Raw genomic sequence first — 22,797 nt, 5'->3', positions numbered from 1 at the left:
TTTCTTAACACATGGACTAGAGTCTATTTGTTGCTTATGAAACTCTGTATACCTCCATGTAAGATCTGTTCAACAGCGGAACCAACTGCCTCAGAAGGTGATGGACTCTCCTTCATTGGAGGTTAGATGGCCATCTGTCAGGGATTCTTAGCTGTGGTTACTGCAGAGCTCTGCTGGTGCCAATAGGCTTCATCAGACCAGAAGTGCTTAAATGGGCAAGCGCAGAACCAGACCATCTACTGTCCTAAGTGCCACTAACTTCATTTGCACAAGCACTGATTGGCATGTATTCAAATTAAGTTTCTGTATACAGGAACAGTAGGAAGAAGCAGGCATAGCCCAGTCAAGACATAGAATAATAGAATTTCAGAACTGTAGAGTTGGAAGGGATCCTGAGAGTCATCTAGAGCAACTCCCTGCTATGCAGGAATCTCAACTAAATCATTGAATTATGTTCCTATTTGTTTAATAAAGTTTACTCACAGATAACTATGCAGGCTTATTCTGTAAAAGGCTCATATGCATGTTGAAAAAAGCTGCCATATCTCAGGTGTGTGACAGTTAATGATCCATGAAATGGCATTAATCCAGAACAAAACTCATCCTGGTGTGCTGCAGAGAAGTTAAGCTTGCCGTGCTCTTCTCCTTAAGGCCTGTTGCAATTCCAATCATGCATAATGGGCCACTGGTGTATGATAACACCATTTTGTGGCTCTGGGTAAGCAGCAAAAACAAGGGGCACAAGACCTGGTTGCTTTCCTACATATATGCCCCGGGGGTTGCTCAGCTTTCTTTCTTTGACTTTCTGCAGTGTGTTCATATTACACTTTGCAGTAGGATTTCCTCTTCACGTTCACATGGGAATGACTGGGGAGTGCATCCTCCTTGGGGCAACTATTATAGGAGAATTCAGCATTTGAGGATTCCTGGTCTGAGGCCATGACAGTAAGCAAGAATCCATTTTCAGCAGAGATGGCTAGTTTGAGGTGGCGAGTTATGATGCAATTGGTGGGACTTGAACTGTTATGCTACAACATTTTCATATAAATCCTCAGTGGGGGTTACTTAACATTGTGTTGTTGTTTAGTCATGTCCAACTCTTCGTGACCCCATGACCAGAGTACGCCAGGCACTCTTGTCTTCCACTGCCTCCCACAGTTTGGTCAAACTCATGTTGGTAGCTTCAAGAACACTGACCAACCATCTCGTCCTCTGTCGTCCCCTTCTCCTTGTGCCCTCAATCTTTCCCAGCATCGGGGTCTTTTCCAGGGAGTCTTCTCTTCTCATGAGGTGGCCAAAGTATTGGAGCCTCAGCTTCAGGATCTGTCCTTCCAGTGAGCACTCAGGACTGTTTTCCTTCAGAATGGATGGGTTTGATCTTCTTGCAGTCCATGGAACTCTCAAGAGTCCTCCTCCAGCACCATAATTCAAAAGCATCAATTCTTTGGTGATCAGCCTTCTTTATGGTACAGCTTTCACTTCCATACATCACTACTTATCATTAGCCCCACAATTTCCAGCAAAGTATCTTCTCTCTTTTACTACTTTTGTTCCCCATAAAAACCGCCCTCTTTCACTGCAGTTTGTTCTTTTTGTGTGTGCATAAGCAGATATCATTTCTAGATTTCACAATTTGGTCATGAAAAACAGTGCTTTGTACTTTTAATTAGTGTGTAGCAGCACAGATTCAACATATGCAGCTTTTCATGTTAATGAGCTAGTACAATTGGAGAAGCTGCCCCATCCATAATCTGCATGCTATTAAAAAGGGGAAGAGATATCTTTTCAGTCAAGATTTGGCAAACCTGGTCAAGATATGCATGTTGCCAACATCTTCTTGGCTGCAACTCCCCAGCCATGAATTATGCTCTGCATAACAGGAATTAGAAACTGACTGAGCCAAGTAACAAAGGCAACATTTAGCATGATAAATAGGTGGACTTGGTCATCATTTAAGGATGCAGTTCCATCACAGGAAACAGCATCAGTTGGGAACTATTACAGAATAAGGCTGCATCGTTATCTGTAAATGATCCCCATTAAACAAAGAGGAACATACTTCAATGTAAACATGTACAGGATTGCAATATAAGGCTGCAACCATAATACAATAGGCTCAAATTCCATTTACTTCAATCAGATTCATAAGATTGCACACACAATGGCCACTGAAAGAAATCTATATTGTAATGTACTTGGGGATTTTTCAGTAGTGGTAAAACTGCTGACAATGATCGTCTGAGCTACCCTAATGTCTCAGAGGGCTGGAGCAGACAGAAGGATCTTTGGATGCCAGTAGCAAAGCTAATCAGAGGTAGAAGATAGGACAGAAACGGCTTGAGAAAATGCAGCCAGCAATCTAAAATGGAGGCAAGCCCAAGGAAGCAGAAGGGCTAAAATGTGGTATGATTCAGAGGAATGAAAGTGACATAAAAACACCAGAGACAGGATTCAGAGATGAAGACAAGCTGGGAAGAGAATGGGCAAAGGGAAGGGGAACACGTGATCAGGAACTCCAAAGAAAAAGTAGGCTAAATGTTCACATGTGGATTTAAAACAATGACCTAAAAATCTTCAAAAGCAGGCTTAACAGATCCTACCCTCCACCTGGACTATCTGACTACGCTAATTTCCACTACTGAAGCATTTTAGATAACTGTTAAGAAAGGAAAGCTGCCCTTATCTTTGTGGAATGCTGAGCAATGCTGAGAGTGACAGTAAAATTTCAGAACTGGAAAAAAGCATTAATTTGCCGACACATGGGCTGAGTTCAGATGTTGCAGAGACAAACCATCTGACTGTAGTCAAAACCATGGTTTCCAATCCTGGAGCAGAGATGAACTATGAGGTACCGTATGATGTAAGGGGAATCAGGGTGTGTAAGAACAGAAAGAAAGAGGAAGAGGGAACCCATTATCTCATTACAGTAAAGTGTTGCCCACTCACAATGCCCAATCCATGCTTTGGCCGCAATAAGTGAATCAAGGCACTTGATTGAAACATGCCAAAATGAATTTATCTTAGCAATCTACTCCAATGCTAAGATGATTTTTCCTCTCCCTCAGACATAAATCTGTATGTAGAAAGCAGTGAAAGCAAGCAACAAGCTCTAACCTATATTTTGTCTAATATATTTTTTTTCCCCCTATCACATATTGTGTTGCCAGGAAAAAAGTAAATAAGTAAAGAAAGAAAGTTATTACAGAGTTATTCCTGAAGCCATAATTTATTTTTTTAAAAAAACTACCTCTATGAGTAAATGAAACTTACAGTCCTTTAGGGATTATCATAAATCCACATACTGTCCCCAAGTGCTAGATTTAGTGTTTGGGCCTTTGAATTAGCTGGGGGGAGGGAGTGTAAAAAGCTCATGCAGAGACACAGCTGCCTTTTGGCTATGCATTCAGACAGGCTTGTTGGCAACAGAGTTTCCCCCTAAAAGGTGACAATTGACTTTCAAATGATAATCCACTGCCAATTCAACTATTTTCTCCTCCAGAAATCAAAAGAATTTCTATCCAATGCACCTGCAGGAAGAAGGTCAGCCATGCTTTTAATCTCTTCATTTAAAGCACTCCCCCCCCCCAAAAAAAAAAACTGGTGGATTTATTTAAGCAAAATATGTATATAGGCTGTTCTCAATAATAATTAAATAAAACAGAAAAACTCATCAAGGTATTCCACTTGCCCAATATTTGACAACAAATATTCACTGTTTAGCTATTAATCCTTTACAAAGGCATTTCATTTCATAGAGTTGTAGAGTTGTAGAGTTTGAAGGGACCCCGAGGGTCATCTAGTCCCACCCCTGTAATGCTGGAATCTTCTATGGCTTCCTTCTGCATGAATTTACACAAAAAAACTCTTTACAGAGATCCCACAAAATATGCATTTTAATGGCAGGTCATTCTTAATACAGTGGTACCTCAGGTTACATAGACTCCAGGTTACATACGCTTCAGGTTACAGACTCTGCTAACCCGGAAATAGTGCTTCAGGTTAAGAACTTTGCTTCAGGATGAGAACAGAAATCGGGCTCCGGTGGCACGGCAGCAGCAGGAGGCCCCATTAGCTAAAGTGGTGCTTCAGGTTAAGAACAGTTTCAGGTTAAGTACGGACCTCCGGAACGAATTAAGTACTTAACCTGAGGTACCACTGTACTATCTCCTTATGAACAGTATCATCACTCAAAATATAGTTTGTTTCTCCACTAAATTGCCTTTTGTGGATGCTTATTCTAATATAAAAACAGTGAATAGGGCTGAACAGGCAGAAGCCACAGTCATCTGCTTGGCAGAGATCTCTTTATGTTTCCACCACACAATAAAAGCGAGCCATAGCAAAGAATGCAGCCCGATACACTCTGCCATTGATGCCGCACTTGTTCACAATGAGTTTGGCACTTCCTTTCCAAACATGCATTACTGTTTACCCAGACTCTAGCACAATGGTGCTCAGTGGTAGTATTTATGCTTTGCACAGATGGCCCAGTATTTCAAACTGCGAGGCAGGACCCTCCTGTGTGCAAGATGTTTACAAGAGGGATCCAAGTGTATGGAATTCCCTCCCTGGTACAGTCATGTGATGGACTGGTGTCTTCGTTCTCACTGTTTTGGACCACTAATATGCATTAAACAGAAAGACAGGAGCAACAACATGCAAATCCTCTACTGTGTTGTTGGAACACAGCCATCAGGACAGCTCCAGTTCCAGTGGTTGTGTGGTGGTGTTGCTGCTGACACCACCACCTTATAAAGAGCAGCAATGGACCAATTCCAAAACATGTGCTTCACTGAACTTCACCTACATTGCCAGCAAATGGTCACTAAATGTTCTAGTGGCATAAGAGCATTCCTCTGACTGGCTGATTAAATATCAAAACTCGGTCATCTTCAGATGAAGCCAGGTTGCTCCAGATGGCAATTTGTGTGCTAGAGGGCTACATACTATTTGAGACTTATTGTGAATAAGCCCAATATCCCAGCACAGCAACTCGCTCATGAATAAACACACATGACTTGAAATACCTTTACAAAGTTATCTCAAAGGAAACTATCGAATCAGTTCATTATGGGATTTGTTTGTTTGTTCCACTGTAGATTTTAAAGGTAGTTAATTGGTGGTACGTTTGCAATTAACAGAGACAATCTTCTGAGAAAGCATTTGTTCTGTAATCAAAGGTAGATGCAAGTTTAACTTTCTTAATTTTAATTAATTGTGCAAAACATTTTTTTGGGCAGGAAAAGGGTCCCGGTGGAGAATATTGAACTAGATACAAACCACTTGCTTACCACATCAATAAATCCTAACAGTCCTCCGACAATACTTTCTTAGCAAAAGACTCAGAGGGAAAGCAGTGCAACCTCTTTACTGCACTGCCTAATAAACCAACATTTTAATAGCTAATCCTTTGGGCGATAACTCATGGTGCAAACACTTAACTTGCATTAGAGCTAATGGGAACTATATGTGCCATCGAGAGAAGAATGCACTGCTGTAAGATAGATTTCCCTTGTAAGGAAACATACCATATATATATAGTAAGAATATCTCCCATGCTAATGGCCTCCCATCTTTAAAAATCAAATAATTTTTTTATTTAAAAAATGGTGGACAGTTACTTTTAATCACTAGTCATCCACAGTAGCAGGCTGTGGCTCAATTTTATTGTTCCATTTAGGTTTTTTTCCTCTAGGTTTCAGGAAATGCTTTGAATTGAATAATGTCAGTACTAAACACAAATTTACAAATAGAGAATCACCATATTTTTGCTAACTTTGTGTGTTTGTGGGGGAGAGAATGTATTTCCCCAAGCTTTGAAGAGTAACATAGGAGAGAGGCTTCACAAGTAAATTGCCATTGACAATACAGTTGTACCTTGGATCTCGAATGCCTTGGCTCCCAAACAAATTGGCTCCCTAACGACTGAAACCCGGAAGTGAGTGTTCCAGTTTTTGAATGGTTTTTGGAAGCCAAATGTCCAGCGGGGCTTCCTGCAGGCAATCAGAAGCCACACTTTGGTTTCCAAAAGTTTTGGAAATCGAATGGCCTTCTGGAACTGATTCCATTCGACTTCCAAGGTATGACTGTATTCCTGTTCTCCCTGATTGCTGCTCTAGCCACTGCTCATGTGCACAAACAAGAGTAACATCCAGTAGCATCAGAATTCATTCATTCTTCTCCGCCTCAACACTACGACGAACAAATGTATGACCCAAGGTGATTTTTCCATTCCCATTTCAGAGCATATTGGAAACACAAAATTATGGCCTACTGTCACCTACAGCAAACAAGGCAGACCAGCCTATTGAGGAGGTTTGTGGTAGCATTCAAAAATTAATTCCTTTCATTCATCCATTCATTAACTTTGATACCACCTGTCAGGGACGCAGCGAGAGCGCAGGGAGGGGAGGAGATGGAGAGCGAGGGGGAGCAATCCGAGGGCAGCGTAGGAGAAGATGACAGTAGCCTGAGAGATTCCATGAGCCTCTCCAGCGAATCGGAAGATTCACAGAAGGGGGCGCCGATGGCCAGGGCAAGGGGGGCCCCAAGGGGGACACCCCAGAAGCAAGGGGCCAGCGGGGACTCCCAGAGCAGCAGCTGGAAATCAGGACCAGCTTCCCCACCAGAGCGTAGTGGGGGGGAGGAGTCCCAGGTATCGGGGCCAGTGTATTCACCACCAGCGAGAGAAGATGAGTCAGGGTTGGCCACGCCTCCATCGGAGAGCGAGGGAACGGTCAAGAGGAAGGTTGCCGGCTGGGCGCGCGCGCCAAGTTCAAATGTACAGGCGAGCGGCACAGCAGGTAGCCCGGATAGGGAACCAGGTCCTAAAGCCCGCCGGAAGGAGGGGCAAGAATCAGGGGGGTCAGCGTCAGAAGAGTCCAGAAAGGATGAAACCCCAGCGGGCAGGAGGGCCCAGAGGAGGAAGGAGCTAAGGAAGAGGTGGAGCAAGGCTAGAGTCTTAAACTGGTGTGGAAGGGGAGGAGAGTCAGACGGAACTTCGCCGGTCTAGGCTTTAAGACGTAGAGTTGCACGCTGCGGCTTTGAAATGGAAACTGAACTTCAATAAAGACTTTTGTACATAACTACAGCCGGGCGTTGGTCCTTTGTGAGCTGGGACCTAGGGGCGGCTCTGACACCACCCTACATCCGAAGAAGAAGAAGAAGAAGAAGAAGAAGAAGAAGAAGCAGCAGCAGCAGCAGCAGAGTTTGGATTTGATATCCCACTTTATCACTACCCTAAGGAGTCTCAAAGCAGCTAACAATCTCCTTTCCCTTCCTCCCCCACAACAAACACTCTATGAGGTGAGTGAGGCTGAGAGACTTCAGAGAAGTGTGACTAGCCCAAGGTCACCCAGCAGCTGCATGTGGAGGAGTGGGGAAGCGAACCCAGTTCACCAGATTATGAGGCCACTGCTCTTAATTACTACACCACACTGGATCACAAGGCGGTTCACAAGATAAAAATACAAAACAAGGGCACAAAATGCATAACAAAACAAGAAACAAGCCAATAGCTCACCCCATTCTGCCGACACACATACATTTAAAAAGACATAGATTATTTGATCAGCCAAAGGCCTGGTTTATAGAGCCTCCCTGAGGAGAGCGTTCCACAAAGGGGAAGCCACTGCAGAAAAGTCCTATTCCTGTGTTGCCGCCCTCCTGACCTCTCATGGAGGAGGCACACAAAGAAGGGCCTCAGACGGTGATCTCAGGGTCCATTCATGTGGGGAGAAGCACTCCTTGAGGTATTGTGGTTCTGAACCATTTAAATGTTTTATAGGGCAAAATCAGTACTTTGAATTGGGCAGCCAGTACAGTTGGACCAGGATTGGTGTTATATGCTCAAATATCTTGCCCCATTGAGCACCCTCACCACCTAATTCTGCACCAGGTGAAGTTTCTGAACCATCTTCAGAGGCAGCCCCATGTATACTGCAGTAATTAACCTAGAGGTTGCCTGAACAAAGACAACAGAAGTTAGGCTATCCCTGTCCAGATAGGGTATAGCTGGACCAACAGCTGAAGCTGATGGAATGCACTCTGTGTCACCGAAGCCACTAGAGCCTCAAGTGACCACAGTGGATCCAGGAGTACTCCCCAAACTACCTACCCACTCCTACAAAGGAGTGTAGCCCCATCAAGCTTCAGCTTGCAACAAGTGAGTGATTCGTTTGCCATGAGCAGGCAATGCCACCAGCACAGAAAAAGAAGGTGTATATAACAGGCCATCAGACATTCTGATGATATTCTATGTTTATCTTGCAAGTTAAATAGGTTAAAATATTATATTTAAGATACATAGAATCCATGATACGTAATGCTCTTCTTTTGCAGATATTACACATATTTGCATACATGTATGCATTATTTTTTTTCTACGTGGCAGGAATATGTCTTCGGCTCTCATATGCTTCTATAATTTATTCTATTCCTTCTTTCACGTAGCTATTTTGTTGTGCGGTTTTTCTAGGGATGCGGGTGGCGCTGTGGGTAAAACCTCAGTGCCTTGGACTTGCCAATTGTATGGTCGGCGGTTCAAATCCCCGCAGTGTGGTGAGCTCCCGCCATTCGGTCCCAGCTCCTGCCCACCTAGCAGTTCGAAAGCACCCCTAAGTGCAAGTAGATAAATAGGTACCGCTTTATAGCGGGAAGGTAAACGGCGTTTCTGTGTGCTGCGCTGGTGCTGGCTCGCCAGAGCAGCTTTGTCACGCTGGCCACGTGACCCGGAAGTGTCTCCGGACAGCGCTGGCCCCCGGCCTCTTAAGTGAGATGGGCGCACAACCACAGAGTCGGACACGACTGGCCCATACGGGCAGGGGTACCTTTTATGCATTGTTTTTTTTCTACGTGGCAGGAATATGTCTTCGGCTCTCATATACTTCTATAATTTATTCTATTCCTTCTTTCACATAGCTATTTTGTTGTGCGGTTTTTCTGGATTGTAGTCTGCAAAGTAGCTTGTTTCCTCATTCCCAGTGGAGTTTTGCAATTGTGTTGCTTGAAAAGCTGTCATCCACTTTGCACAGCAAACTGCTTTTGAACTTTATGATAATTTCCAATAACAGTTTGTGATATGGCATGCAGTGGTTTCTTGTCTTAAGAAACAAATCAAAACACCCATGGATTTATGCAAACTCCTAAGTGTGCTTAAAGTAACTCTCAAGTTAGGGATACAAAAATATTTGCAATTTTCATGGAGCCAAACTAAAATTGCCTATTCACTGGTGCACATGAGTATTCCAAACAAGCAACAAGATTCAAGACGTATTGTTAAGTGCACACACACACACAACCTGATCAGCAACGAAAAGCCCAGCATGATGTGGACCCTGGCATTGAAGGGGGTCCACTGATCAATACCCCAACACAAATGATTTTTAAAAGCTGGTTGGTGCTCTGAATAGAGCAATTGCAAAAAAAAATTATATCTGTGAAAATTGTTCTGAACAAATCATTCCAGTCCAGGAATAATTTGAATGGGTTTGCATATGCTTGTGCTATATGATGGGATTTATGTTTATGTATACAGCACTATTACTAGCTTGCTACTGAGGTATTCCATAGCTTAGTGATAGAGCAAATGTTTTGCATACATAACACTCCTGGCTAATTTCCAGGTAAATCCAGTCAAACTGATTTCAGGCAGCAAGAACTGGAAAACAAGAACTCTGGCTAAAACCTGGAAGGGTTGTTGCTTGTCGGAGCACACTGCAGTAGTCTAGATGGTCTGATTCAGTATAAGGCAGCTTTGAATATACTGTGGTTATTTTCACCACTTTGGTCTTACTTTATTCTTTATCCTAGCAAGCAGAAGGCCTGCAAAGCAAATAGATGGAGAGGCCTTAGTGGCTGTTAGTAGAAAGATCCTTTCTAGACAGCAACTGATCAGCATTCAGGTGTTTCAGCAGAAAATAGAAGTGCACAATTTCCCTCCATCTGTCAGACGTCAGAAGAGGAACACAGAATCTCATGGATACTACCAACTCTCTTTTACACTTTAGAGGTCAAAGAGTACAGTGCCCAGTATATAAATGAATGTAAATGAACTGAGGAAGCAAGCGATCGACACTATTAATCTCAATCTGAGATGTTAAGTGAAAGGAAACAAACAGTAATTTCTTAATATCTTTCTTCAGTGCTCTGAAAACTGAATGGAAGCTTTCTGCATGGTATAGCTAGACTGGTGACTGGGAGTGGCCGCCGGGACCACATAACACCGGTCCTGAGAGATCTGCATTGGCTCCCAGTACGTTTCCGAGCACAATTCAAAGTGTTGGTGCTGACCTTTAAAGCCCTAAACGGCCTCGGTCCTGTATACCTGAAGGAGTGTCTCCACCCCCATCGTTCAGCCCAGACACTGAGGTCCAGCACTGAGGGCCTTCTGGCGGTTCCCTCATTGCGAGAAGTGAGGTTACAGGGAACCAGGCAGAGGGCCTTCTCGGTAGTGGCGCCCGCCCTGTGGAATGCCTTCCCTTCAGATGTGAAGGCAATAAGCAGCTATCTTCTCTTTACAAGACATCTGAAGGCAGCCCTGTTTAGGGAAGTTTTTAATATTTAAGGCTGTATTGTTTTTAAGACTTGATTGGGAGCCGCCCAGAGTCACTGGGGAGACTCAGCCAGATGGGCGGGGTATAAATAATAAATTATTATTATTATTATTATTATTATTATTATTATTATTATTATTATTATTGACAGTGGGTCCTGGCAGATTCTGCTACTGTTGTGGCTAAAGCTCCACTTTCTACCACTTCAGTTATCCCCAGCCATGTTTCTAACACATTAATATCCCTGCAGTGATTACTTTTAGAAAGATAGAAACATAGGTCTGAAAATTTTTCATCAAAATTATTTGGGGCACCAGAGCCAGGTTTTGTAATTCTTAACTCTGAGGGAGGCATCACCCTGAGAAAGAAGACTCGGCATCCACCTCGGTTTTGGAAGCCAGCAAGTCAGATCTCTCCAACACAGCACAACACACCAGCAATCCATAGCACCTGATTCTCTCCATCAGTGGAAGGTTTAAAGCACCTACTGGGATGCATGATGGTGCAACAATTTAAGGTGAAGCCCTGTACCTTTAAGAAACCTCCAGGTCGCAGTTGAGAGGTAGGACTTGGAGAATAAATCTGTTGTCTTCTGGTAGTTTAAGGGCTCAGTTTAGCTCAGGCTTCTTTCAGAATGTCTCTGCTCCCTGAGATCTATTAAGCACTGCAGACCTTTTCTCTAACTCTCTGGTACCTCTCCTGACACCTGCTGCTTCCAGATCATCATCCAAACCCTTGGCAAGCATCTCCACAGTCTGCAGGAGACTAGTACAGGAAAGGGGAGTCTTTGGCACTTGGATTCACAATGCAGTTACACTGAGATTGCTTCATGGCAATATTGTGCATGAAGGGAATCACACAGAGAGGATAAAGGAGCTGGTTCACAAATAGGATTCAGACCGTAAAACACTGGCTTGTCTTTATCAAATATCAAAGTATTTCACTTTGGCCCAGTTTACGCATTACTCTAAACCATGGTCTTGTGTTACTGAAATAAGCATGCATGAGCCTTTGGCTCAACATTCCACTCCTGCTCCAATTGCAAAGAGATATAAGTATTTCCCCTTTGTGATACATGAATGGGGTTTATTCAAACTACTGTTAGCTAACCAAAATCAAACCTTCCCAGCACTGAAACAGAATTTAGCTTACATCAAACCAGGAATGTAGCATAACACATTCCTACGTCTGGGTGATGTGTGCCAAAATTTGAAGTCTGCTGTCACTCCCCCTATGCCATAAACCACTGCAAATCCTGACTCCCTAGTGAGTTGGGGGAACCTAAGAATTTTTAGAAAAACAGCATATTTCAAACTCTCCACTTCCATAACCCAGTGCTTCAAAAGCATCTCTTTTTTGTGACCAACACCCAGCAGTTGGCAACCCTGCCAACCATTAAAAGGGAAATGTTGCAATCCACAGCATATTGACCCAGATATAGCCATATTAAAATAAATGAAACTATTCCAGAGTCAGTAGGTTGTTTAATTCATCCAAAGTTTCCACTTAAATAGCCATTGCTAGTGCTATTTATATTTATATTTATTTATATTTATATAGATTGTTATTTTTGGTGGTGGTGGCTGTTATTATTTAGCTTTCCATTGTATTTAATCTGTGTAGGCAAAAATATGCCACAGGAGACTAATGTTCCTGAGATGACAAAAATTAGCCAAAAGAACTCTAAGCACGATGCGCCCATGGTGAAAATATTGTTGTAGAGCCCCCATGAACACTTCTCTCAGTGAGGCAAGTAGGCACAATATGCTGAGAGTTACTCTGGCACAAGGACCTCTGGAATGAAAGGGCTGTACTGAGTCAGAAGTTTGTATACTGCCCTTCGTTCAAGGAGTACAAGGCATTTACAATACAAAAACACAAAAATGCATAACATAGTAACCAACGAAAACAACACCACACCCCTAGTTGAAAAGGCCATATGGATTGTTTAATTAGCCAAAGGCCTGTTTTTTTTGTCTGGTGGCTAAAGATACACAACAAAGGCATCAGGGGAGCCTCCCTGAGGAGAGCATTTCACAAATGGGGAACCACCATGGAAAAGATCCATTCTCATGTTGCCACACTCCAATGCACACAAAGAAGGTCTTCAGATGATGATTTCAGGGTCTAGGTTGGTTCATCTGAGGAGAGGCGTTCCTGGAGGTATTGCAGTCATGAGCCATTTAAGGCTTTATACAGTGATACCTCGGGTTACAGACGCGTCAGGTTACATACGCTTCAGGTTACAGACTCTGCTAACCCAGAAATAGTACCTCAGGTTAAGAACTTTGCTTCAGGATGGGAACAGAAATCGTGCTTTGGTGGCGTGGCAGCAGCAGGAGGCCCCAATAGCTAAAGTGGTGTTTCAGGTTAAGAACAGTTTCAGGTTAAGAATGGACCTCCGGAACAAATTAAGTACTTAACCCGAGGTACCACTGTAGTTCAAAATCAGCACTTTGAATTGGGACCAGAAAACTAATCGGCAGCCAGTGCCAGGCAGTCCAGAATTGGCATTATATTGTAAGCCAGCTTCAACCACAGAATAAGCATGGACAAGTCAGAAGCTCTCCCAACAGGGTTGCTTTACTTTTGACATGCCTTACATTCCAGAGAGTAAGAAATGAACAGCTCCATCTGCTGATGGCAAAGCATTTGTCACATAGTGGTTATCTCTGCACTTCAGCAGCTGTTCAATAAACTCCAGTGCACTATGAATGTACCTATGATATTTACACTACGCTATTTTATTTTTATACCAGTCTAAATGTGAGAATTTCCCCCTGTTAAATTCCTGTGAAATATAATTTGATGGAGGAGCTGGGAAATCCATGCCACAGATCACTAACTGCCCATCACAGAATTATTGTCCCCAGGATTTATTTAGAAGGAGGAATACCTGTTGAGCCATTTTTAGTCTGCAGTATAGATATGCCCACAGAGGCTGTAAAATGATGGCAACAGACAAGATTTAACTGGCGTAGTACATAAAGCCAATATAATGTCCTTTCGCACAAGTACTGGAAGTCTCACCCAGAGAATGTTGTAGGCATGTTAAAATCTGACTACATGTACTTTAATCCAAAATCCAGTTACTCCTTTCCTTCCCTAAACCAAAACAGAATTAGTTTACATCAAACCAGGGATGTAGCATAACACACTCCATTAATTTGGCTATCTCCTCTAATCAGCAGGGTGCAGACAAAACATTTTCTTACCAATGACTAGGCAGTGCAACACAAGTGGGAAGCAATCAAGGAAACAAACAAGTTTGAATAAAAAAAGAAGCATTATATATATATATATATATATATATATATATATATATATATATATATATATATAAAATAAATCTCTGATGAGATTAATTCCCTACATTTGCTAAACATTTGCTACTGCTCCTTTATTTGGCTTTAGAAAGAATATGTGTTTTTTTTTAAAAAAAGGTTATTTACACCCAGGAGGATGTCAGCAACAATAATCTCACCTCTCTAGAGTTCAACCTCATCTTGTAATTTAACTTCACAGTAATTTATTATATAGCTCCATGCAAATTTGCTGCCCCAAGAAAGAACAAGAAACAGAAACTGCTGGTGGAACAATGCAAACTCAAACACTATTTTGCATGCAGGTGTTGGCTATCACCCATGAAGCTAAGAACATAAAGGGGAAATGATGGGATGGAAGGAATCTTATTTAACAGTTCAGTCTCCAGCAGTAAACCATTTCTGAATCCCATAGGTCAGGGGTGGGGGAACCTGTCTTCCTCCAGATGTTGACGGGACTTCAACTCCCATCAGCCCCACCTAGAATTGTCCAATGGTTAGGGAAGATGGCACATCTAATTCAGCAACAACTAGAAGGCTACAGATACCCCATCCCTTGCTTTAGGTGAAATCTATAGGGATGTAAGGCATAATAAAAAAAATAAATTAAGGAAAATCTCCACAACAAAGGGCACTGTATACTGAAAAGAGGCACCATACGGTTTTCTGAAGACCTCTGTTGGAAGATGATGAAAAATGAGACAGCATTACAAACAGATGAATGAATTGTAAACCTTGTCTCCATCTGTTCAAATTTGATATATTTTTCTAACCAATGAGTTTGACTATTTGAACTACAGAGATGAGAAACACAGAAAATGATTTAAGCTTCACTTGCCCTGACATAGATAGGTAGCCGTGTTGGTCTGCCATAGTCAAAACAAAACAAATTCCTTCCAGTAGCACCTTAAAGACCAACTAAGACAGTTCTTGGTATGAGCTTTCGTGTGCATGCACACTTCTTCAGACATACCCTGACATACAACCTCTACAGCTATAAGTTCTGGTTTTTGAGAAGTCCTCCACACACTCATCCATTTCAATGTGCACATGCACACACACACACTACTCTATAAAAGGGGCAAATATTTCCATCATGGAAACGGTGCTGAATGTTCAATAATTGGGAAGGACACAGTACCACCTGTATGCATCTGTATGCCGCCTCAGAATTTTCAATTGTTTTAACTGTGGTAGCTCCAGAATAAGAAGACTTGAGTACTGCAAACTCTCATATTTTACATCCAGTAGATTAATATAAATTAGATTATTTTTTTAAAGCACCTGACACAGTTTTTAAAAAGTTTGCAAGCTTGCTTGTTCATTGCCTGTTTTAAAACAGAATAGCATCATTGAGATGACACGTTCCTCCAGAAGATAGTTGAGCTGAAACAAATTGATAAGCGCTATGAGACCTGCAGGTATAGGGCAGTATACTACTACTACTACTACTACTACTACTAATAATAATAATAATGGTTCACACACTATAATGCAATGAATACACACCTCCCACACTTTGTTTAGTGTCCTTTCTTCCTGAGAAGTGTACTTCTACGTTAATGTTTCTAAAAGTTTCTTCAGTCACATTCATACCTTTATCACATTCATGTTATCTCAGCCTTCCCCAGCCCTCCTAATGTTTAGGACCATCAACCCCAGCCAGCATAGCCAATGGTCAGGAATGATGGGGGAAATAGTCAAAAACACCTGGAGGGCACCAGGTTGGAAAGTCACTTTTACCTAAACAACACTCTGGTGCACAGAGTGATCTCTAACACTTGTACCAGCATATTAGCCAGCAACACCAAGATACTATCCCTGTAAAGCCAGCAAAACACCACACTATATGATACAATACTGAACTGTGTCAATTTCCTACAACACATGTAATTGCTGGTGCAGCAGGTGTAGGATCAGAAATCAACAGTTCAGATGCAGTCCTACTCAGTCAGAGAATCTTGATTTGGCTATAGAGAATGCCAAATCTTTCAGTTTTGGAGATTACCATGGTTAGTATTACATTTGCACCAACAATTTCACTAGTGATAGCACCGAAACAAAGTTTGAAACTATGACCAGAAGCAGTTTTGCAAACTGTGGATGGGTGCTATCACTGGTGATAACTTCAGTGCAGATTAAATGCCAATCACAATTATCTCCCAAACTGAAAAGGGAGGGATGCCCAAGCAAGAGGAGTAGGGTGATCTCTTACACCTAATCCAAAAAATTGAAACACATCACCAAAAAAGAAGACATAGATCGGCATCAAATTTGTCTTTGTTGATTTAAATCTATGAATGAAATATTAGAAATAATTACTATAATATAAATAAAAATACAATGCACTTAACTATAGTGAAGAGAACTATGGTCAAGTGATTTGCACGCATCCACATTCTGCTGCCCAGGTGCTAACTAATGATGGATAGCTGTTGATCCTCTCTCTGTTTTTAGGGCTATTGCTGACTAAGTGTACTCAAAGTAGATCCATTTAAATCAATTGACCTAAGTAAGTCATTCCCATTGTTTTCAAGTGGGACATCAGACTGCACTAAAGAGGAGGTGTGAGAAGGGAAGTACCCAACATGTTCCTGATCATCAAATCATGGTTTGGTGATTGCCAACATTACATCTGAATGGGGCAACAGCAATAAACTGGTTCCATCTGGTTTGGTTCAACTGGGTTATGCACTGGGTCACAAACTATTTATTTGTTCTGGGACAATGAAGCTGGAAATTTAATTCATTGATTATGAAGGACAGTGACTGATTTCAACATCTGCCTAATTCATGTACATGGACCAATATGAACCAGGGAAGGACTAGGACTGTCAGGCTGCAAGGAAAGTATTTTAAGGAGAAAAATGTTGACAACACAATTCTAGATTTATCCTTTCTAATTTTGCATTGTCCTCTGCGGGGGAACTGCAGGATTGCTTCTCACTAGCAGTTTTGTAACAGAATATCTGGGACTGTTGCAAAAGAAATGGTTACATCTGGAGGTCAACATGCTTTTTTGTCACACTTATCCACATTAATTAATTTTCTAGAATAGGAAGTCTTCAGATGATTACTTATAAAAAATATGTATGCAGAAGTGTGTTGATGCATTGTAAAGTTCATTACATTTTTTAAAATAAAAAAACACTATTTCTAACATGAAGTGGAACAAATATACTCCTATACAGGCCATTAAAAACCAAATGTCATTTGGAGCTTAAAAAGTGCAATTGCAAATATATATTTCTGCATATGTTATGCCAATCACTATGGAACCCTGTTCTAATGATATGGATTTAAGTTTTATAACACTCTAGCAATTAAAGTTATGCACAATCCATATTTAGCAATAAACTGTAGCCCAATTTCATTTAACACACTTTTCTCTCACCTGCAAGAAAATATGCACTACGAAAGCAATATATGGGGGGGGGGGGAGGCGCAGCACATAAACAGGAGGAAATGAGAACTAAACTAACATAAATCATGTCAGTTTTATTGAACCACAACAGAATCTATATGCTAAAATAACCTGTGTTTCTTAAGGTTTGGGGCCTGTACAAAGCCAGAACAAATAGGACGTATCTTCGGCTTTGTACAAAGCAAAACATAAGGGAATAGATTTAAGTCTGTAAGTGTTTGTATTCAAATATCAAGGTGCCAGAGGAGCAGCCAGCTAATCATGGCAGTCTACCAAAGAGAGAGAGAGAGAGAGAATCCAGTTGATTCCACATGCATCTACTGTATCATTCCTGATTATGCTAGTTCATCTTTACGACACAGCTCCTTCAGGCTCCTTGTTCGTTGTTCCTAACCCACAAAATGGTCCAGGCACTGCAGCTTCAAAAAGTAACCTCTGCAGTGAAATGAAAACGGGGAAAAAGTGAACTGATCACGTCTTAGATCTTTATGCTTGACCTCACATGAATATTCATTTCTGTCCAGTAGCTGAGAGGCATTTGTACCGTATCATTCTGGGGGACACACACACACACACACACTTGTGTTCTAAACTGAATTGCTCTGAATTTTGCCATCGTTTTCCCCACAAAAGCCACTCCAAAATAATCAGATTGGTCAGGCTTGCCACAGTATTAGTTACTGCATTCTCCCCTCCCCATAAAGATCTTTAATTAGGTTAGAACATCTCACACATCTGTGCTTTGCAAGCTTCTATCAACCCAGCAAATGCAATCACATGGAAACCAATGTCCTCCAGCTATCAGACAATTGATTTTTTTTCAGGATTCTGCTCATGTGTAGCTTAAGGGACATGTGATATGTTCATTCATTTGTCAGTCAGTTCGCCCATGTTTCATTAGCAGTTTTTCTCCAAACACTGAAATAATTCCGACTGCCCCTTTCCAAAAATACAAAACCCAACAACTTCAAGCCACACATACAAAAGAAAGAAAAGCAACTGCCCTTAAAGGGACCATCCGGCTAAATGAAGTTTCATCCATGTGAATGGGCAGAGTACATGCTGAAATTATCCATCAAAACAAATGAGACTTGACTCCAAGTGCACCATGCCCAGAGTATATAACTTTAGGATACAGACACAACTGGAAGTATGGCTTGAGCATGGTTTGTCAGAGTACTTTAAATTATGCACATAATTTCCCTTAAGATTCCACTGTGTGAGAGATAATTTGTCACCAATCGATTACTAAAATTGTTTAGAACTGCAACACTGTTTTAAAAGATGGCGGGGGGGGGGGGGAACCCAGGAGAAAAAATAGCATCACTTAAGAGCTTTGCCTGCATCAAAGAAAATTAAAACTAGTTAATCGTTGAATCCAGAGAACTATAATTGCTGCTTCCAAAACCATTCTTCCATACATGTGTGTGTGTGATTCCATATACCATATATCAGAGTTGCCCCCAAAATCTCTTGATTAGCTGTGTGCTTATACAAAATACTTGATATCCTAAGCAAAGATGCTTGACAGTACCATATAGCATAATCTCCAAAACAGGATGCAAACTCAGGTTCTCAATGCCTTTGAATATAAGTACCCCAAAGCTGTAAACATGCACTGTTAACTCGAGTTGGGAAACTCATGCCCAGTGCCTGCAAAAACCTCGAGGAGACTGCAACACTTGTCAATGAAGCATACTTTGGCAGGAATCTTTCCTCCAGTACTATCAATACATAGCATAAGAATTCCCACTTATGTAGCATAAATCATTCTGCGTAAGACGTCTTGGGAGGAGGAGAGCCTACTGTGTGGATTTTGAAGCTTTCCTTGTTAAACAAGGTGCCAAGGTCATGAAAAACTTAAAGGAATCGCTCCAATTCCACTTGACGGCTGCCCCGCAGGTTGTCTTTTGGAACAAGCTTATGAGATGTATCCTGATGTTTAGATGTAAAATATCATATTAGATATCAATGCGAGAAAGTTCAGCTGTTGTTTTTTTGTACGTATATACTCTAAGGGTATGCACTAAGAAAATCCTCTGCAATACATTTCTACCTCTGAAAGAAATAGTGCTTGGAACTGCTTGTTTAAGGACAAAGCAAACCAACCAACAATGCCATAAAAGGAGGGGGAGAAGGCATGTGGGAGAACTGGAAGTTGAAATGATACACGTACATTTTTCAAGATTCATAACTGAATTTAAAAGAAAGAGGTTTTTCACTATGACACAGATAGCTCTGATTTTGCAGAGCTACCAAATTCACTGAAGCTGAATTGATGGAAACAAGAGGCATGATTTGCGTGCCTTCCTGTTCTCAGTTTCACATATGTCCTGCTCAGTGTTTTAGCAGGCTAGGATGCTGAAAATGGGGGTCTTCAGATATATCCTTTAAAAACAACAACAACAATCTATCATATCTGGGGGGGAAACCACCCTTTTAAAAATATGTGGTGAATGCACTAGCGCGTATACACAGGGGCACAGTTCCAGTTGGGGTGGTGTGTGCAATCAAGTAGATCAGATACTAACTTGACTTGGCACCAATGTATGGATGCACGGAGACATATCCACAGGATGTATGCATTACGAGATGATAAGCGACATTTACAACCTAGAATATAGGAGCAGGGCAGCCTCAAGTGACATCACCAGATCAACTGCAGTGTCAAGCCACTCCAATATATTACCCTGCACACCACTGCTTTCACAGATGCCTTTCTGCTCTAGCCATTAGAAGGCACTTGTGATCACAAATATTAGGGGTTATTTCCAAACACAGACAAGGCATGCCATATCCTGTTGGCAGAGAGGAGAGATTGTGGAGGCTGCTAAATTGATCAAGACACACACACACACACACACACACACACACTTATAACTACAAAATGCATCACCATAGAAACCAGAAAGCAAGAAACTACAGTAATAATGCTAAAGTAAATGCCATATCCAGTTAGTCAGTACAAGGAAGCCTAAGGGATTTCACCAAGGATAGAAACTAACTAGGGTTTCAATGCATTCAGGGAACGGGGACTTTGAAACTGAAGAGGAATGTAATTATGCTTTCTCTTCTTAATTTCACTGTCATCTGACGGCAACTTTACATAAATGACTTTTTTTTTTTACTTACAGGCATTTGTTACAGCGAAGCTGTTTGCTGTTTCAATGTTGTCTACATGAGGAACCAAATTAAAAGGTGCTTCAGATGCGTTGGGGCTGGTGTTGTGAAGAAAAATTGCTAATCGAAAAGCAGTATATTCCTGATCTGTGTTTCGGATGAAGAGGCCACCTACCAATAAATAAATGATACCAAACAATAAAAAGTGTCACAGTTAATTGTTTCTGTGTCAGACAGCAGCTATAGTGAAAACAGCTCTACGTTATTATTAAACAGCATCTTTAGGTCCTCCTTGTAAAAAATACATGTTTATGCACACGGAGATATGAGGTTTACGAGACTTTCAGGATCCCAGCTCCTGTTTTTCCCATAGTGGGGCTCCAGAGCTGCACTGGTCCTGCTTTTTCATGCCTTAAATAGCCATATCTCTTGTGATGAGAGCGACCTTTGAAACCATTTAGCATCCATCTCTGTTAATGTTGAACACATTGCTAAATTGGCCCTCCCTGGTATTCAGTGGCAGGCAGATTAAAGAGTGGATCTTCTCTCGAGACATCTGTTGGGGGGTATACGGGCACATTCCCTTTTTATGTGCCTGTGCAGATGTACATTTACCTTTGGACACCAGGGAGAATAATCTATAGGGAAATGGAGCACCACGAACTTTGTCCCTCTGCAGTCTATGGGCCGGCAGCCTTATTAGCAACACCTTTTGGAGTGCATGAGAAATGATGCAGTGATGGAGCTGCAACTGGAAGGGATTCAAGAGCTGTGTCCCATCCAAAGATGGGAGGAAGCAGAAAGGGAAGGCAACCTGGACCAGGCAAAGAAGAGGCACAGACCCAAGCTGGTGCTAGGGAGGGGGAGGCCAGAGGGTTGGGAATATAGACATTAGCAGGGCTGTGTGTGGAAATGCTCTAAGTTTCCAAGTAGTGCCGCGAAAGGCTCTGAAGCAAGAACAGCTATCCCTCCTCCCGCTCCGTGGCAAATAGGTTACTGCAACGTGCAGGCTGTGCTAGACGAGGTCCCACAGAGCATCCTGAATTGGGGATGCAGGCAGCTCAAGGGTGAGCCTTGCGGGGGGGGGGGTTGGCTCAGAGAGCATCTTCCCAAGTTTGCCAACACACTATACACAACACGCACGCATTCACACATGCATGACTCTCCCTACCCCGGAGGCATAAGCATCACCATCTCCCCCCCTTCCACGTCGCCCTGCTCCCCATCATGCAAACACGAGGGCAGGAAAGAGGGTATATGGAGGGGCTCTCCATCCCCTCGCCCCCCAATTCATGCGGCCCGCATTTGACCTCCCACCCTCTTCCTTCCTCCCCCTCCCCGCCCCACTCTTTCCGTCCCCTCTTCGCCCCCTCCACCCCGTCCCGTCCTCCCCCACCCCGGCCGCCGCCGCCACCCTCCTCTTCCTCCCAGCCCAATGCAGCGCTTACCTATTTGCACGCTGCTAGGAAAAGCGCCCATTGCGAGTCCCCAAAAGCCAGAAAACAACAAGACAAGCTGTCTGCAAATAATCCTCATCTTCTTCTTTCTCTTTTGCCTCCCCGGGTCTCCTCCTCGCGCTCTCTCCCTAGATGTTGTTCAGAGAGGCATTGAGGACACGCTGGTGGGGGGGGGGAGGGAAGGGGGGGCAGGACACAAAATTGAGAAAAGGGGGGGAGGGAGGGGAAAAAATTAAAAATGGGGTAGGGAAGAAAAGAGAAGAGGGTGGGTGGTTTTTTTCCCCCCTCCCCCTCCCTTCTCTTTTTCTCCCCCCTTCTTCTTTCGTCCCTTTCGTTTCTGGATAAAGCTCTCTCTCTCTCTTCCCTCCCGCCTTCCTTCTTCCCCTCAGCAAGCCATCCTGCTGAGGCGGATTTTTCCCGCAGTCTCCATAGCCCTGGCAGAGGTTTCTGTCCGGCTGCAAATGTTTCACATGCAAAAGATGGTGGAGAGTTTGGTGGTGCTGGGGAGAGAGGAGTCTAGTGGCTGCGCTCAGAAATGAAGACATGCGCTATTCCTCCCGCCTTCCTGCTCCGACCGCCGCTACCCTCCCTCCCTCCCTCCTTCCTTCCCACCCTGGCGCCCCTCAGCAGATACACAAACACACACACACTCGCGCACACAACCGGGATGGCGGCGGCGGAGCGCGCGTTTGTCAGCGCCTTTGGCGCCGAGGGTTACTTAACGCGCGCCACACAGATGATGGGCTCGGAAGAGAGACGGCCCTGCCGCAAATTCATGAGGGAGTGACGGCCCCGCATGGCACGCGCCCTCTCTCAGTGCGGGGAAGGCGTTCTCTAGTCCACACGGGCAAAAGGCAGATGGATGGTTTCCCCCTCAGTACACACGTGTGGACATGCCCCTTGGGTCTCCTCCCTCTTTG

General features: G+C 42.8%; 1 protein-coding gene across 6 annotated transcripts in view; it reads right to left on the bottom strand.

Annotated features, from left to right (window-relative positions):
- GRIA4 (glutamate ionotropic receptor AMPA type subunit 4) overlaps positions 1–22,449 on the bottom strand; it is a 221,508-nt gene extending 199,059 nt beyond the window's left edge. For 3 of the 6 annotated variants that reach the window (XR_014156141.1, XM_081860209.1, XM_081860210.1), the window contains exons 1-2: positions 21,869–22,449; positions 20,433–20,591 (exon numbers count right to left, since the gene is read on the bottom strand). Coding sequence is in view for 5 of the 6 variants with exons in the window: in XM_081860209.1 (XP_081716335.1) it covers positions 20,433–20,591; positions 21,869–21,956 (247 nt within the window). In the remaining variant the exon portion in view is untranslated. The remainder of the gene's footprint in view (positions 1–20,432; positions 20,592–21,868) is intronic. The other 3 variants (XM_081860207.1, XM_081860208.1, XM_081860211.1) reach the window with 2 other exon arrangements.
- Positions 22,450–22,797: the final 348 nt, after the last annotated feature.

Source organism: Podarcis erhardii, assembly GCF_964252035.2.
Source record: "Podarcis erhardii genome assembly, chromosome: 4".
NCBI classification, from domain to species: Eukaryota; Metazoa; Chordata; class Lepidosauria; order Squamata; family Lacertidae; genus Podarcis; species Podarcis erhardii.
Note: the sequence above shows the minus strand (reverse complement) of the source record. Positions and strands in the feature narration are given on the sequence as shown.